Below are 16,935 nucleotides of genomic sequence, written 5' to 3'. Positions count from 1 at the left end.
TCTTTTTTTTTTTATTAAAGGAAGTGGAGGGGACAGGAAGTAAGAAAGATATAGATAGAAAACAAGATGGTGGAATGTTCCTCCAAATATGCTGATCTCTCACTGTGTACACTAACTCCACCTCCTTCCCTTGTGAATAGCATCAAAGGTCATTTTGGTATGCCCCACCCTGGTGTGAGGCTAGCCCTTTTGGGATGGGTGTGCTCTTTGATGCCTGGTACAGGGACAGCTCCTGCTGGGTGGCTATCCTGCTGGAGAGAGGTATTATCAGACCTCACAAAGGAGCAGAGGAGAGGCCAAGCCATTCAATCTCATGGCCTGCATGCTTGCAGGGCCAATCTATCTGACTAGAATCCACATAACTCTTCCAAAGCTGAGCTAGTCCACATTACATAAGTGTTTTGGGGAACATGGTGTCAAATCCTAAATTCAGCTCCTGCACTGAAGTGACTTTGCTGTCACTGCAGTTGTCAGAGGGCATCTGTGCCCACTGAGCTGGTTCTTTGCCATTGGAGAGAATTTGCTGCAGATCAGGATAATGATTCAGCGGGGACCAGCTGTAAAATATGCTTTTGGCAAGAAGTTTGCTGAAAGGGTAGGTCTGGTCAGCAGACCACCCTTTCTGAGAGATAATTCCCCTCATATTTGTATTATTAATTAAAATCCAAAACGTCAGGGCTTCTACACCCTTACCAGATGTAAATCCTTCATACATGCTACACGCATTTCTCCAGATGGTCAAACCCCATCCATCCCTCTCAGCCACCACTTTCTGAATGCAATACATGTTTGTTCACTCATTGCCTCATTTGTTGAGAAGCATGCTTGTGAGGAACCCTCTCTGTAATAGCGGAGAGGGGACCAGGTACTCCATAAATGGTAGCCCTGTAGAGAGAGACTACTGCTTTTGCCTTTTACATATTCCCACAGGAATTCTAAATGCTTTTCTTCCTACTCCTATGCCAAGTTAAGCGAGAGCTTCCATCAGAGGGGCTCTATATCCTATCATTATCCTCGCTAGGTTCCACCTCAGCTGTTACGTCAGCACTTGCTGCTGATCAAACACTAAGGCCTGGAACCATCTGATCTGAATGATGTCACTGGACAAAATGTTTGTACTATGAGCTGAAAAACAGGAATCCAGGTGCAACACAATACAGCATGACTAATTACCACATTTTAACAGACCTTAATATCTGTCAGCAATGTGCAAGCATAATGAAAACTATTTGGCTACCACAGAATTCCATGATACATCCTAGTATTTCCCAAGCATGAGGTGTACACAAACACAACATAATACTTTTCCAAGTACAGCATTGCTCCAATAGACAATGTTTTTACTAAAAGAATACTTGTACTTTACTGTGTACTACCTAAACAAAAGAATGGATTATGTTTAATTCATCAAAAGGAAATACACATATTCACCACTAAACTGAAGAAGATGTGGACATCACCTTTATCCACACGACCTATACATCTTGAAGGATGAGGACATCCACGACCTTTTGGTGCCCACTTTTATTGTTGACCCACATTATCACGGATTTATAAACCAATGCTAAATAAATGTACTAAATCTATTGACGTTTTGCTGATAAACACCCATTCCTGGAGATGAGGACAAATGCTTTTACTATACTAGTTGTGACTCCATAATTAGTTACCATTGTGGTATCATTTCAAAGGACAGACATTTTCACTAGTTTATACATGTTTCTCTTTACCACCAATTCACATTCACTGTCACATTCTGATAGTTTTGCCACAAACGTTGTATGTTCTGCATATGAAGGAGCTGAATAGTAACCAAAAGAGTTAGCATTACCGTGGCTCCAATGAACTCTTGATTTTAATAATAAATAACCATATTTTCCAACATTCAAAAGCACTAAGCAGTTGGGATATTATAAAACAAAAATCGATATTTATTTTGCATTCTGAGATAAGTTTTATTTTGTATACATTCAAATGATTCTTCCTCGAAAACATGTCTAGCTGTACACATTTTAGGCAGCTTGCATTTGTCTTCTTGTCTGGTAATTCCTGACATTTCAGAAATTATTGCATTTTGAGCATTTTTTTCCCTGGTCATTCCTGACATTTCAGGAAGGTTTAGTGCATTGTATGCATGTTATTCCCTGGTTATTCCTGAAATTTCAGAAAAGGCTCATTTCATTTTGGGCATGTTATTCCCTGGTTATTCCTGAAATTTCAGAAAGGTTTATTGCATTTTGCGCATGTTATTCTTAATGTATTCACTTCTATTCACAGGAGATAATACAAATTCCAAGGGTATGATTTACAAAGCTTTGTCCAGACATTAGACTTATGCTTGAACAATTACAGAATGTGCACATGCATAAGTTATGAGGAATTCGAACAAGGAATCACAAAACGAATATGTTTGGCCGATTTACAGGTATTGGTGTCACTCGCATTATTTGCTAACAATTAACAGCATATGCCCTGGGAGAACTATCATTTGCAAGGCATTTTTAAAATATGCCTTGGAATTTCCATCACATGGCAGATATTGAGAAAATACACCAGGAATAAAATTCAACGCTCAGGTGTTCACACTATTACCAACAATTGTTGCTATCAAACTACCTGCAGCATGTTCATCATAAGCCAAGGTTCTCATCGGATCTGCAATATAACAAGTGCCTTACAAAGGACAGGCAGGTTCCATGACATTCAGCTTTCATACTAGTGCCATATTCCTTTAAGTCTGCAACAAAGTCCCCTATCTGATCGTGTTGGTGGATGGTGGAATGCCCAAGAGGGCCCAGTGCTGCTTCAAGTGACGGGATACCATTCCCACGGTTGTCATAAGGAGCAACCCCTGGTGCCCAAGCCATGAGACACATGGAGTGCAGCGTCTTTATACGTTGTAACCATAGATGCTTCTTCTCCTTTAAGAGAATCGAGGTAAGGCAATCCCATCAAAACATCTGCACTTGTACGGCTGTCGTAACTCAAACAGGTGCAGAATTCCCTCCTAAAGCTACCCAAAGAAAAACGAGGACCTAAGCTATGCCAGGGGATATCAGAATCAGTCATCCAGTCAGTATGCCAGCAACCCCACGATTGCAGATGTGGTTCTTGAAGCTGTAGTTCACCAGTCTCTAGAGACCTCTCAGGTCGAACAAAGACTCCCAAGATCCCCATACCAATCCTGCACACCTTAGTTCCCTTACCCCAAAGAGAGGCTGGGAAGCAGGACCAGAGTTTGTTGAGAAGAAAGAGGACCACCAAGGAGAGCAACATGCCAATCCCAAGAACGTCATCTACAGAGGTGGAGCAGGGTAGCCAAGCCCCAATCCATCTAATACACCTGAGTCCCATTAGTTTAAAGGGAGGCTGGAAGTAGCGGTCAAAGACCAATAAAACCGAAACTTGCCCACACACAAAAGATATTTTAGGCTGGTCTTCACTAACTGTATAAATGAAACCTCCACAATGCCTTCCACATTATCAAGTCTATGCACCCAGGCAGACTGAAAGCAACATCCTAGCATGTCAGTCTATATTGCAAAGAAATCTGTATCCAACATTGAAAAGGTCTAGTCCTATTGTCTGATTTGGCATATAATGTTGGACATTTATCTCCTTCCACATTCCCTCAGCACGTGTTAGACCAGCTTCCAGGTCTGCAACCAAGCACACCACCAGCATTCACAACCATAATGAAGGCTATGCCCACCTAAGCATCTTCCCTCTACAAAAACCTTGTTCATTTACAAACAGGTGACCTTCCCAAACTGTGGGCAATATCCTGTTAAGGACCAAGAAAGTGATTGAGGCAAGGGTGTCCCACTAAAAGTGTCTATGCAGTTCTTTCTAGTGAAATGTATTACCAGCGCAGCCTCTTCGTTTCCTTTTTAAGATCAATTTTAACCGACCTAAATAACATGTGTTTTGTCTTACTGGCATTCTAGAATTTCCCTAATCTAATTCTTAGGATGTTTCCGCTCTTGGAATGTATACCATCCATCTAGTAGAAAAACCATTCAAATTGTTATAAACAAGGAATGGCACATGACATAATCATCTTTGTAATCTTGCAACTTTTACCTACACTTTCACACGATGGATTGGATATCGATAGAGTTCTTCCCTTCCCAGTCCTTGAAAAATTGCATGTCCAAATCACATTCACTTGCCTGGTTGGACCGTGCCTAAGTCATTCACACCATTTTCAATTCAGTCCTAGGACCATTTCTTTTGAAATCATCAGTCATGTACCAGAAAATCCAGCAACTTGAGTCAGCGTCTTCAGACAAGCCATCCCACCCAATACCATTCTACAAGAACCTGCTTCTGAAACATTGTAACTCTGCTGTATATGTGTTTCACTGCCACGCTTGTCTAGGTGTTGCCCCCTCTAAATGTAAGATCAAACCTACCAAATATATTAGAAACAATTAGTCATCTGATAATGTCTGCCATTTTAGAAAATAGGAAAATGCTTTCAAAATGCACTGGGCAAAAAACAAATCTTCCCACTAAAATGTATTGAGCCACACATCCATGATTTGTACTGTAAGAAAGTACTCTTATAAAAGAACATGTCCTACTTTAAGGCATGTGTGGATGATGCAGATCATTAAGTGAAATCATTATTCTGAATCTATCAGGAGTAGGCCTTACCCCCTCCAGAATATGATAACATGACCTCATGCTTAAAATACTGTAGCAAGGCCATGATCCTTTAACGTAAAGTAAGGATATGCAAGCTCATCCTGATTGGCAAATTCATTCAAAATGGACTTGGATGCACTTTTGTCAGGGATATCTACAATGTGAGGTACACAATTTCATATTTTATCTAAGTGGTTTCCATCTGACCTATATACAAATATTATTCTAAAACAATATATTCATATATATATATATATATATATATATATATATATATATATATATATACACACACACACACACACACACACACACACACACTGCAAACATCACTAAGTTCAATGGAATATATGTAATATGTGTGTTTACAAAACAACATTAGGACAAAACATGTAATCATTATTGTCTTGCAATATCCACATGCATATTGAAAAATATGGTCACAAAAATTGTTAACAAACTAAATAGTTTCAACATGTAGTCCTTTATTGAACCGCTTCACTTCTTCAGGACCAATCAGCAATATAGATAAATCATATTCTTTAGTTGTGGCTCAAGGACTGGATATCTTGTTAACAAATATTATTAGAGTATGAAACATTCACCATATGCCTATTTACCTCAATAATGTATTTAGCACTAATAATTTTAATTCATGTGTCTTGATTATGTTCAATTTTCGAGGCATATCCATATTATGCCTGTTTTGCCTTTGGAATAACAGGCCACCAATTATTGACTCACTCTAGCATACATCAGCCATTCAAATATGTCCACTGAATTTTCAGTTATTTACAGAACAAAAATACAAGGTTGCCTAGTCACTGTACTGGTTGTGGCCATACAATCAAACTCGTTACAACAAGCTCACAACTGTATGTCAAAATTGGAGGAGGGGTGAAGTGTTTACCATTTATTCCACATTGTAATCATCTGGTATTTCGGGGCATAACTCTCTTTTCTGTCGTTTTGGCATATTTCTTCTATATTTATTTTGTCTATGCACAGCTCAATAGTCAGAATATGACATATCCTGACAAGGATCTAATTACAGAAAAATCGTTTAAGTTCAGTGAAGAAATAGGTATTGTCATAGTGTGACTGACCCAGCATAGTCAGAAAATACACAGTGTATACAATGACATTGCATTATCTCCAGTTTCTATGTTGAAAGAGTCATAGGGCCTGATTCACCGAAGCCTTTTTTAATGGCGCAATCCGATTGAAAAATGCTCTGTGAATCAAGCCCATACACTTAGCTACGGGTGACTGCATCAAGCATAATAAGTTTCTTTTCACTTGCGCAATTACATAATGCAAACTAATTTAGAATGTGATATGAAGAGGCTTCATTGGAAATATGCCTATTGAAGAACAGCTACAGGATCAAGGTGAACTATTATTGAAAGGAGCATTTACTTTAAAAACGAATGCATGGAAACAAATTGCTTCACTGCAAATAAGTATTTCAAATGTAAAGCGGTCATAGGGTTTGCCACTGAAGCCTTGCTGATTTAGGGGAGTGTGGGCATTCCGCAGACAGCTTCCGGAATCCTTTTGAGGTTTTCGACTGGCAAACACAAGCAGCAATGAGTTCATGAAGTTCACGTTTTATTGAGTCTGTACAAACCCTGCTGGCCTCAATCAAAACCAATGTACTCTTGGAGGCAGCAATAGAGGCAGCAGCCCTCTTGGTTCAACTGATCTCAGAGTGGAGTTTGCTATTTGACTTTTAAGATGATTGTCAAGGTTTTGCTGTGCTTCAGAACATCTAATGTGCTAGCTTTTGCGGTGTATTGAGGTAAATTCCCTTACTTGGAACTCCACATTTATTCATATTTCTAAAGCTAAATGTTTTCTCTTTGCAGTGGCTCCATCAGCAGTGCAGAGGTTAGACAGCTCCACAGTTCGCACATACTCATGTTGACAAGGCTAGCAAAGGAAAAAACACTGAATCGCTGTGAGTATTCAATGTTTTTCTTAACTACAGCATAATGCAGAAGCGCTCCGTGAATAACGCGTAGAACATGGTGAGATAGCAAGCGCGTAGGGTGCAGGTTACTGCCATCTTTGTTTTGCAACACTTGTTCTCAGGATCAAGTTTTACCTTTGACAATTCTCTTTGTTTAGTTTCCGGTCATGGCATTAGCAGGAGCCACATGAAAGAGAAACCATGACCTAGAAAGCGTGGGCTGGGTTAGCAATCTTTCATACATGAGTGGAAACATACCTGTGCACGAGTAGAATGGCCAGTAGCACATTCTCTCTGATAACGAGGTCCTTGTGGAATTATGGTGATTTGAACAGACATTTCTGCCTGCAGAAACAGCTGTCTGAAAACGAATGGGTTCACTGCAGCTAAAGTGCTGTTCATTAACTAAATCTGTCATATTATGAGGCTTTAAAACAGCTATTTCTCCCAGCAAGCGCATCTTTCTGAGAAGCATATTTTTTTTAATTTTTTTTTTATTGCAGTTATCAAGCAGGTCCTGTGTAATACATATTTATTAACCAAGTGTGCTTTCCACTCCTTGATTCACCAGTCAAATTACTAAGGGTGTTAAATGTTTTTCTTCTGCATAGAAAGGGGGAAGACTATGTATCATAATATTCCTTTTATTGGGATGACTTGTGGAAACATGTAATATTTGAAGAAAGGGACAGACCTAAGTACAGAAAAACTAACACTGTTTGAATTGCCGATGAGTTAATCTGTTGAGTACAATACAAGGCATCTGTCTGACTCGTTTGTGAGGGAAAGATCTGCCAGGGCCTCACCACAGGAAGGACAGCAAATTACAGACAATGGCAGTAGCATTCAAACACTCGGAGGGTACACATATATTTTGGTGGGGAAATCCCTTCTGTTCGGCTACTGTTGGTGCTAGAATTACTGCCAGACAATGGTCAATCTTCACTAGAAAACATTCTGATTGAAAATGGTGTTAATTACTAAGTACGTGTACGTGTGTGGTCCAGATTAATGACAGAGGAGTTGTTTGTATTTCAAGGACCCTACAACATAGATCTTTTACTACCTAAGGTGTTCATGTGGTAATATGTTATCCCCGTGCAGGTTTGTTGAAAGCTGTTGAACATTTTACCAGGCTCCTCCTCTGCCCTACTTTCGACTTTCGCCCATACAAACATTTTTGTTCCGTTTTCCTTCTTTTAAACAAGCCATGACTTCCGCAGAAAAAAACTTTTCATTTATATTTTAGACAACAATGTTTGAATTGTACATGCTATTTTGTGCACGGTTACAAATCGGTGCGACGTGTGGGAATTTTCTTTTTTCAAGTTTTCATGCTAGAGACATCGCTGTTGGCATTTGACTTTTCCAAAGGCAGACTCCAAGACAAGTTCGAAATGGGTGACCAAAACATACTATTGCCGGGCAATAAATGCAAGGGCTTACGAGCATTGTTAATTTCTTTTATGTGCAAAAATCCTGTATAATTATTGGGGCGTGTAACACGCCATTCCCTAAATATAAATATATGAAGCTTTTTTCCAAATTCTACCATTGGTAGGCTGGGTGTGGTTAAAAGGCGGCTTCTAAAATGGCAAATGCTGTGGGTGTTCATTGATGTGAATGGGACTATGACCCTTTAAATTAAGGAAATGTCTTCCTGACAATGCCTGATTCTCATTATGCATAGCCACAAATAATTTCACAGATGCCACTGTAAGACCTCTTCATGTCTTCAATTTTCTATGTGTTTTGTTGAATACCTATATGTTGCACGACAGCCACTTTGCAGAACTGGTTGTTTGAAGAGAGGCGGGCTGGAAGGACTCTAAGTAGATGATGGGTTTTTGACTTTTTGCATCAAATACCTGAGGGGTCTGTACTCGATAAAGAAGTTCTTTATGGTCCCCTCCTCCCCCAGTGTATCCCCCAGTGTATCTATTATAAACTGATCATGTCTCCTCGCTTAACACACTTCTTGCATTTCCTTAACACCTTGCCAACCCCACTCTTCTTCCTTCTTCCACCCACTTTTATCTCTTTTAGAAGAGTCCAGGGATTTCGTTCTTGAGCAAAGTGATTGCCCTCCTGAAAGACAAGATTTCATAACTAAGCCCACCCTAAGGAACTGTACTGCAGACCATGTGATTGTACAATGGCAGAGCTATTGCAAATTCTGGGCAATGCTGCAGTGCCTCACAAAGCGAGGCAGGGTAACTGCTGTTACCATCAGCAGGCCCGGAGAGGGGCAGCCCAACCTCTCCCCCTCTCTGCTCCTCTCCTCCCACCAAGATGAAGAGAATATCAGTATGTACAACACAATGCTGAGGAAGGGTGAGGTGTGAGCAGTCACCTCACCCTTCCTTCACGCAGCAAGGTGCTAAGCACCTAAGGAAACCAACAGGCAGGCAGGGATCAGGTTCAAAGACCTGCCCCCCCGGGGGGCCAGATAGTAGGCTATCCGGCCGGGTGCTGAAACATAACAGCCCCCACTACTATACATATCAAAAACCCAGGGCTCCCCTGGGTCTTATAAATACAGAGCAGCATGCTCTGAGAAAACACAATCAGTTTGTGGACCCTGAACGGGGACCCAAACACACAGGAGGTGCACTGTTTACTCTTTGCCTTCCAAACCTTTGCTTCTTTAGCCTCTTAAAAGTTTGTTGCATTTCGCCGCGTCTTTTTCCCTTTGAACATTGACCTGTTCAACTAAACACGACGAGCAAGCGGCGAACATTGACTAAGAAAACAAAGTCTCCCAGGAAGAATCGCAAAAGTAACAAGAATCCAATTACCTGAGCAGAGCGGAGGAAATCCTGCAGCGCTGAATAGGCTCAGCGTAGGCGGCGTCTTCTAGTATACGTCTATTTCAAGGTAAGCTGCCACGCCGGGCGCCGTACGAGCGCATTAGAAACTTTGTTTTCCTACGCGAGTGGGATAAAGTAAACATCCGCAGTCAGCCGCTCCCCCGGCTAATCTTTCACAAAGTAAGCACAAGAACTGGGGAGAGTGCCCGGCAGGGGAAATCAACAATTTTATGGCTAAAGAAACGTCAGAAACAGCCCCAGAGAGGGCTTTTTATTTGTCAGACTAGCATGCATTTTATATACAGCTACATGCATTATTTTGCTGAACTAAATCGAATTTATTGGTCAGTCTCTGTGACACAGTCAGTAAGGGCCGTGACTCATACCTGAAAGGTTGGGGGTTCGAACCAATCCTCCAGCTCCAACATTCTAAACGTGTTGGGAAAAATAAGTTACAATTTCTATATGACAACACTAGACACTTTCCCAGCACGGGAAACAGCAACCTGGGGCATTTCAACTGTATAAATGTAAATAACAATTGTTACAAGCAAACAGGAGCAGAGAGCTCAATATTTGACAACTGTGCAGAGATTGCTGACACAGCAGGGAAAACTCATTGGAACTTATCTTTCCAACCGAAACAGGTAAAAAGAAAACATGGGTCCCAAACTTTAAATCACAGGATGCCACCGCACACGCACAAAAACCCAAATCCCCACACCTATTGGCAGCCTTAGAAGCAGCAGAGCATGATGGTTGGGCTTGGGTGAGGGAGAATATGTACGGCCTACCAAGGGATGGGATAACCATGCCACTCATCCAAGATGACATCACTACACCATGAAAAAGACAGAAAGTGACGGATGGCCCCAAAAAAGGTAACAAAAAACTGGCAAAATTGTGCAAGAACATGTCTGAAATGCAGCAGTTATTGCGGGAAATGAGGGAGAAACAATTACCTCAAACAGGGGAACAAGGGCCGACAAACCACAACATACCTTTAGAACCTATCATATTGATGACCTCCCCCACACCAGCAACAATCCAAGCTATACCAACACCAGCCACAGCACAGCCACAAGTGCCAGCAGCACCAACAACTGCCCCCACAGGTGCACCAATGGGAACCATAGCCGACCCATCAGGAGCTTTAAAGGCATGGTCAACTCCCAATACAGTTACAGTAGGACAAACGGGGCAGAGCAACAACAATCTAACAGACATAGCAATGATCTGCAATGCCCAATTAGATTTAAAGATGAAATCTTTCCAGACTGAAATACTGAATAGATATAAAAGATGCCTAGCATAGAATATTGATGTCACAATCAAAGAAGCCATATGGGCCAAGGAATTCATAGAAATCTTTTCATTAATTGAAGCCCAATGCAAATTAAAAGATGTGTTTAGGGACCCTAAAAAGATAGAAGGGAAAGCCATAGCCAAAAATGCCCAGGTGGAACAGAACTAGGACAACTGGCTTCAAGCTTTCACAATTTTGGCAACAATCTATGAGGAGAAATTTCTCATGATGGGAGAAAAATATGGGCCTACATGGATAAAATAAGAGAGGTGAAAGTAGCACAGAAAGGGAAGACCTGGCTAGCATACGACATCAGATTTAGGAGAAGCATGTCAGAGAGGCCAGCCATAGAATGGGACGAGGTCCAAAATGATTTGTACATGTTAAATGATGAGCCCCCAGCGGAGGAAGAGGCCTCCCAGAACCCCTCCAAAAATACCAAAAACACAGGTCCCAGAAATAACGATAATGAGAAGCATAAAAAGGGAGAACAGCCCTTTCATAAGAACCAGCCATGGGCGGCTAAGTCTAATACCCAAAGGCATAACAAAAACCATAGTTCAAAAGCCAACACTCCATGCAGGAATTTTGGGAAAAAAACAATGCTCTTGGGGTAAAGAATGCTGCTACAAACACACCTGCACAAACTGCAACGGTAATCACACAGCAAGCAACTGCACCAGACTGCCAGCCAAAAACCCAAAAGACTAGTGCCAACCAAGTTTTTTTTCATCCGCATATTTGGCACCAGGTAGAACACCGATCAACCCAAACAATTTTAGAGAGGCGCTATTTAACTACCCAGACAGAGAAACCAGCGAGACTATCTGGCAGGGTTTCTCCAAGGGTTTTGTCATCCCTTTTCAGGTTACAGGGTCACAGAACATCCCACTAAACCTAAAATCGGCCAGAGACAACCCCCAACTAGTGTAGAGCAAATCAAGAAAGAACTGCTTTTAAGCAGGATCGGTGGACCCTGGGCCCACATGCCCCTCAAAGAATACATTAAATCACCACTAGGCATGGTCCCCAAAAAAGAGCCTGGAAAAATGAGACTAATCCACCATCTATCCTATCCCAAAGGCCAATCCCTTAATGATGGCATTCCACACACGGAATCCGCAGTATCCTACACACACTTCCAGGAGGCAGTAAGACTCATACAGGAATGTGGCAGGAACGTCCTGATGGCCAAACTAGACATCAAATCCGCTTTCAGACTTTTGCCAGTCCACCCAGACTCCCAGCAATGGCTAGGTTTTACTTTTAACAACAAATTCTATGTAGACAGATGCCTCCCAATGGGGTGTGCAGTATACTGCGCCCTATTCGAGCAATTCAGCTCCTTTTTTCAATGGTCTTTCCAAAAACAGAGACCAGGAACCAAAGTAGTACACTACCTAGATGATTTTATGGTAATGGCCCAGCAAACTCAGAAGAATGCAATGGGGCCCTGGCGAAATTAGAAGGAATGGCCGCACACTGGGGCAACCTCTAGCAAAAGAAAAAACGACCAAACCAGCCACCAACATAATTTTACTGGGCATTGAAATCGACTATGCAGGATCCCGAAAACAAAAATTGCAGAACTCTTGGTGAAGATACAAGCCCTGATAACAAAAGACAAAGGCACAGTTAAAGAATTTCAATCTTTAGCAGGCAGTCTCAATTTCGCTGCCAGAATAATCCCTCAAGGGCGGGTATTTTCCAGAAGCCTGGAACTAAAAATCAAATAATTTACCAAACCACACCTACACATCCGACTAGGAGCAGAGGTGAAGCAAGACCTGGAAATTTGGAGGAATTTCCTAAAAAACTTCAACGGGACCTCACTTTGGTGAACGCCTTTGAATACATGGACAAAAAGGGTCCTTTTTACCGATGCAGCCGGGAGCAGGGGGTTTGGAGCCATACTAGACACAGAATGGGTGGCAGGACACTGGCCCAACTCATGGCAACAGGCAGGGTGGACAAAAAACATCACCCTCCTAGAATTTTTTTCCCATCTGGCTAACATTATACATCTGGGGCAGGCAGCTTGCTAACACGGAACTCTTGGTCTGGTGCGACAACATGGCACCAGTAGGCTCCATAAACAGAAGGTCTACCAAATGCCCTTTAGTGCTAAGAGTCCTACGAGCCATCACAGCAGTCACATTACAAGAAAACATTGTGGTCAAAGCTAAGCACATTGCTGGGGCAGATAATAACATTGCAGATGCCTTATCTCGCTTTCAGTAGCCACTGGCACCGCACACCCGGGAACAGATGACGCCAATACCGGCGGAATGCTGGGAAATAATGGGAAAACAAAAATAACGGCATCAACGCCAGCACCAGAGAGCCCAGACCGGGATGCACAACACGAACCAGGCACCTCAAATACGGGTGCCAATAATATAACGGCATCAACACCAGTGCCAGAGAGCCAAGGCTGGGATTTCCAACAGGGATGTCATTTAGGGGTCGCCAGAGGTTGCAACTGCGACCTCTGTGGTCTCCCTTGCGACCTCTGTGGTCACCCCTGCGACCTCTAGAAAAAAAACGATTTTTTTTTTTTTTTTTTGGTAATGCAAGCTCATGGGCTGTGGCCAGCACCATGTGGCTCTTTAGTTTTGGAGTGGCTGGCTTTCTTGTTTAAGCCCCTTAAAAAAAAAGAGGAAAAGGAGTGACACAAGTCTAACACTTTCAGAACTGACCCTAAATAAGAAAGATTAGGAATACCAAATAATGTGTCTTTCTGGAATTCTATACAATAATATATAGACTCATTAAAGTTTTATTTCAGGCACACTTCAGGGGTTGAGTCACTGATTTAGTCTATACTTAAACGCCTCAACTCAGCCTTTCATCCTTCTGAGGTCGATACATGAGTACCAACCCAGGTTGGGTGATATTGGGTGTATATTTTTTCTATATAAAGCGCTTAAGCGTAAGTGCTATAAGTGCTATATAACAACACATCATTATCATTTGGTCATGGTGCTTGCATGCATAGTCATTTGGTAATATGGGCCTATACACACTGATCTTAACGATACATATGGCGATCCATTCTTGTCTGAAATGTACATCACATTATAGTGATATTGTAACCATATTTTTTGTAGTGTAAAATGCTATGTGATAGCACTTCCTGTTTTGTCAACGGGTGAAAGGTCACGTTTCATCGCATCCTGCGATATCACTTTGGGGTGGGATCAAATGACATCGCTTCCTGTGATGTCACCAGGGGGTCAAAGGTTGTGTGATATCACTTCCACCACCCCTGGCATTTTGGTGAATTGACGTCCCTGATGTCCAACAAGAACCAGGCACCTCAAAGACGGGTGCCAACACCTCACTAGGCTTCCTCACAGAGATGGCAGGGAAAGCGCTGGCAAACACCACCGCAGCGCAGTACAGTAAGTGCTTACAAACAGTTTTTAAAGCCACAGGCATAAAACACGTAGAGTTAAAAATGATTAAAGACATAGAGATATTTTTTAAAATGGGCACATGAACAAGGCTTTAAGAGAGATTGGGCTAAAAGACACCTAATTGCAGTCTCATATTTCTCAAAAATACGGGGTGATTCGGACCCCACCCAAAGTGCCCTCATTTCTGATGCATTGAAAGGCCGGTGCAGAATAGAAATCCAATAATCAAAAACTGGGGCAAAAAGAACCATCAACATTTGTTGCATAGATGAGGCAGTAAACTGCCCTGTATGTATTACCAACCTCTACTATACACAAAGACCCAAGGATGGGGGAAGGTTTTTGATCCACAAGGATGCCTCGGCACTAAGCTGCTACCAATTCAAAGGGGTGCTGATGAAAGCAATCAACAATGCGAGATGGGACCCCAGGGGCTTTGGCACCCATGCCTTCAGAATAGGTGCTGCCACCTCAGCATGGCAAGGAAGTTTAGCTCACCAACAACTAAAAAACATAGGGGGCTGGAAATCAGATTGTTACAAAAGATACACCAGACCACAACTGATATAGCCAGCCACCCTCACCCTTTCTTTCTCCCCCCCCCTTCATACAGAAACACCAGGCGAAGGGAGGGCCACTCATCAATCAGCATGGATATTCGGCCACTCTTTTATCTTCAAGACAGGCCGATGGGCAGAGGAGAGCAAAGAAAGGCCACCTTTCAGGAACACCATTTCCTCATGGTGGGGTACAGAGGCCTACGATGGGCAGAAATCCACAAAACATTAGCAGAACTGGTCGCATACAGAGACCCGCAAGAATTTCTGATCATACACCTAGGGGGCAATGACTTAGTATCCTTTGGGAGGAGAAAGTTACTTGAGGACATGTGCTCACCCGTTGCAGGTATCTCACATAACTGGAAAGGAACGGAAATATACTTCTCGGCCATCCTACCCAGAAAGCAATGGCAAGGGGCCAACTGCTACAAATCTGTAGACATTTCCAGACGGAAAATCAACAGGGGGCTAGAAAAATTTTGTACAGCAAGAGGACTGGGCTTCATAAAGCACCCAGCCATTACACTGGGTGACCCGGACCTTTTTCACAAAGATGGCACCCACATATCAATCAAGGGCATGGAACATTTCTTTTGAGAAATTACAGCAACTCTAGCCTCCAGGGGTTGTCAATAGGAGATACTTTTGCAGGAACGCAGTCAGCCGTCAACCTGCCCACGTGTGGCGGCACGGGCCAGAGGGGGTAACCCCAAGACCCGGTGCCCAAAAGTATTGTTATTATCTATGATATGTGATTATTGTTATTTGCATAACCATATTTGTACAATAAAACCATGGCCTTTTATTGCCAACACTTGACAAACAATGTGTGAGACAAATTATTCTGGGTGAGGGTATGGGATCGGCAATTTATAAATATGCATGCATATGGGTTCAGCAGTTATGGGCAATGCTGCAGTGCCTCACAAAGCTAGGCAGGTAACTGCTGTTACCATCTGCAGGCCCGGAGAGGGGCACCCCAACCTCTCCCCCTCTCTGCTCCTCTCCACCCCCCAAGTCGACGAGACACGCAGTCTGTACAACACAATGCTGAGGAAGGGTGAGGTGTGAGCAATCACCTCACCCTTCCTTAACGCAGCAAGGTGCTAAGCACCTAAGGAAACCAACAGGCAGCCAGGGATCAGGTTCAAAGACCTGCCCCTCCCCCGGGGAGGCCATATAGTCGGCTATCCGGCCGGGGGCTGAAACATAACAGCCCCCACTACTATAAATATCAAAGACCCAGGGCTCCCCTGGGTCTTATAAATACAGAGCAGCAAGCTCTGAGAAAACACAATCAGTTTGTGGACCTTGAACGGGTACCCAAACACACAGGAGGTGCACTGTTTACTCAGTGCCTTCCAAACCTTTTCTTCTTTACCACAAAACCCTCACACCCTACAAATAAGGGAGAAGAACAAAGGAAAAGAAGTACAGGGCACTGTACGGTGCCCACAACAAGTCGTGGGACATGAGAAGGCGGGCACGGGCCAGAGGGGGTAACCCCAAGACCCGGTGGCCAAAGGTATTGTTATTATCTATGATATGTGATTATTGTTATTTGCATAACTATATCTCTACAATAAAACCACAGCCTTTTATTGCCAACACTTGACAAACAATGTGTGAGACAAATTATTCTGGGTGAGGGTGTGGGATTGGCAATTTATAAATATGCATGCATATGGGTTCAGCACTTACTGCTTTACATCCAAACCAGCACATGTTACCTTCTATCTCCATCTGTTCTAACATTCTAAAGACAAAAATGTAATTGATGACTCTCAGTCTTCAGAATCTTCAGAGGGACACACTGCTTTTGCACAATCTATCACTCTATCCTAGCATCATGTGACACATTCCGGGAATACGGGACAGAGTACTACAGTTGTCCTCACCTTTCCTCTATGTCTAATTACTCATAACATGCCTTCCAGATCCAATTCACAGAAATATATTCCGGTGGATATATTTTGTGACAAACCACTGATCTGGGTTCCCTGTTTAACAAGAATCTTTAACGTGGCACTGAGCATGAATAGGGTTCCTGATTTCTGGACTCGGCAGTTATAGTTCCCATCTTTAGGAAGGGAGATAGAAGTGAGCCCGTCAATTACAGACCTATCTCCCTTCTCGATGCTTGTGTAAAGGTATGCTAGAGGACCAAGGTTCATGCTACACAGTCACTGTTCAGCAGAGTGCCCCAGGCCGAACAAAC

At 42.6% G+C, this 16,935-nt stretch overlaps 1 protein-coding gene across 3 annotated transcripts in view; it reads left to right on the top strand.

The window, feature by feature from the left end:
- PPFIA2 (PTPRF interacting protein alpha 2) overlaps positions 1-16,935 on the top strand; it is a 2,558,488-nt gene that overhangs the window by 2,452,441 nt on the left and 89,112 nt on the right. For 2 of the 3 annotated variants that reach the window (XM_069629311.1, XM_069629313.1), the window contains one exon: positions 6,519-6,610. The exons of the other annotated variant lie outside the window; for it this stretch is intronic. In XM_069629311.1, coding sequence (XP_069485412.1) covers positions 6,519-6,577 — 59 coding nt within the window. In that variant the 3' untranslated portion in view covers positions 6,578-6,610. The remainder of the gene's footprint in view (positions 1-6,518; positions 6,611-16,935) is intronic. 3 annotated transcript variants of the gene reach the window in all.

This window comes from Ambystoma mexicanum, chromosome 12 (genome assembly GCF_040938575.1).
Source record: "Ambystoma mexicanum isolate Mex_15411 chromosome 12, UKY_AmexF1_1, whole genome shotgun sequence".
Taxonomy (NCBI): Eukaryota; Metazoa; Chordata; class Amphibia; order Caudata; family Ambystomatidae; genus Ambystoma; species Ambystoma mexicanum.
The sequence above is the reverse complement of the archived record's forward strand: the minus strand, read 5'-3'. Positions and strand labels throughout refer to the sequence as shown.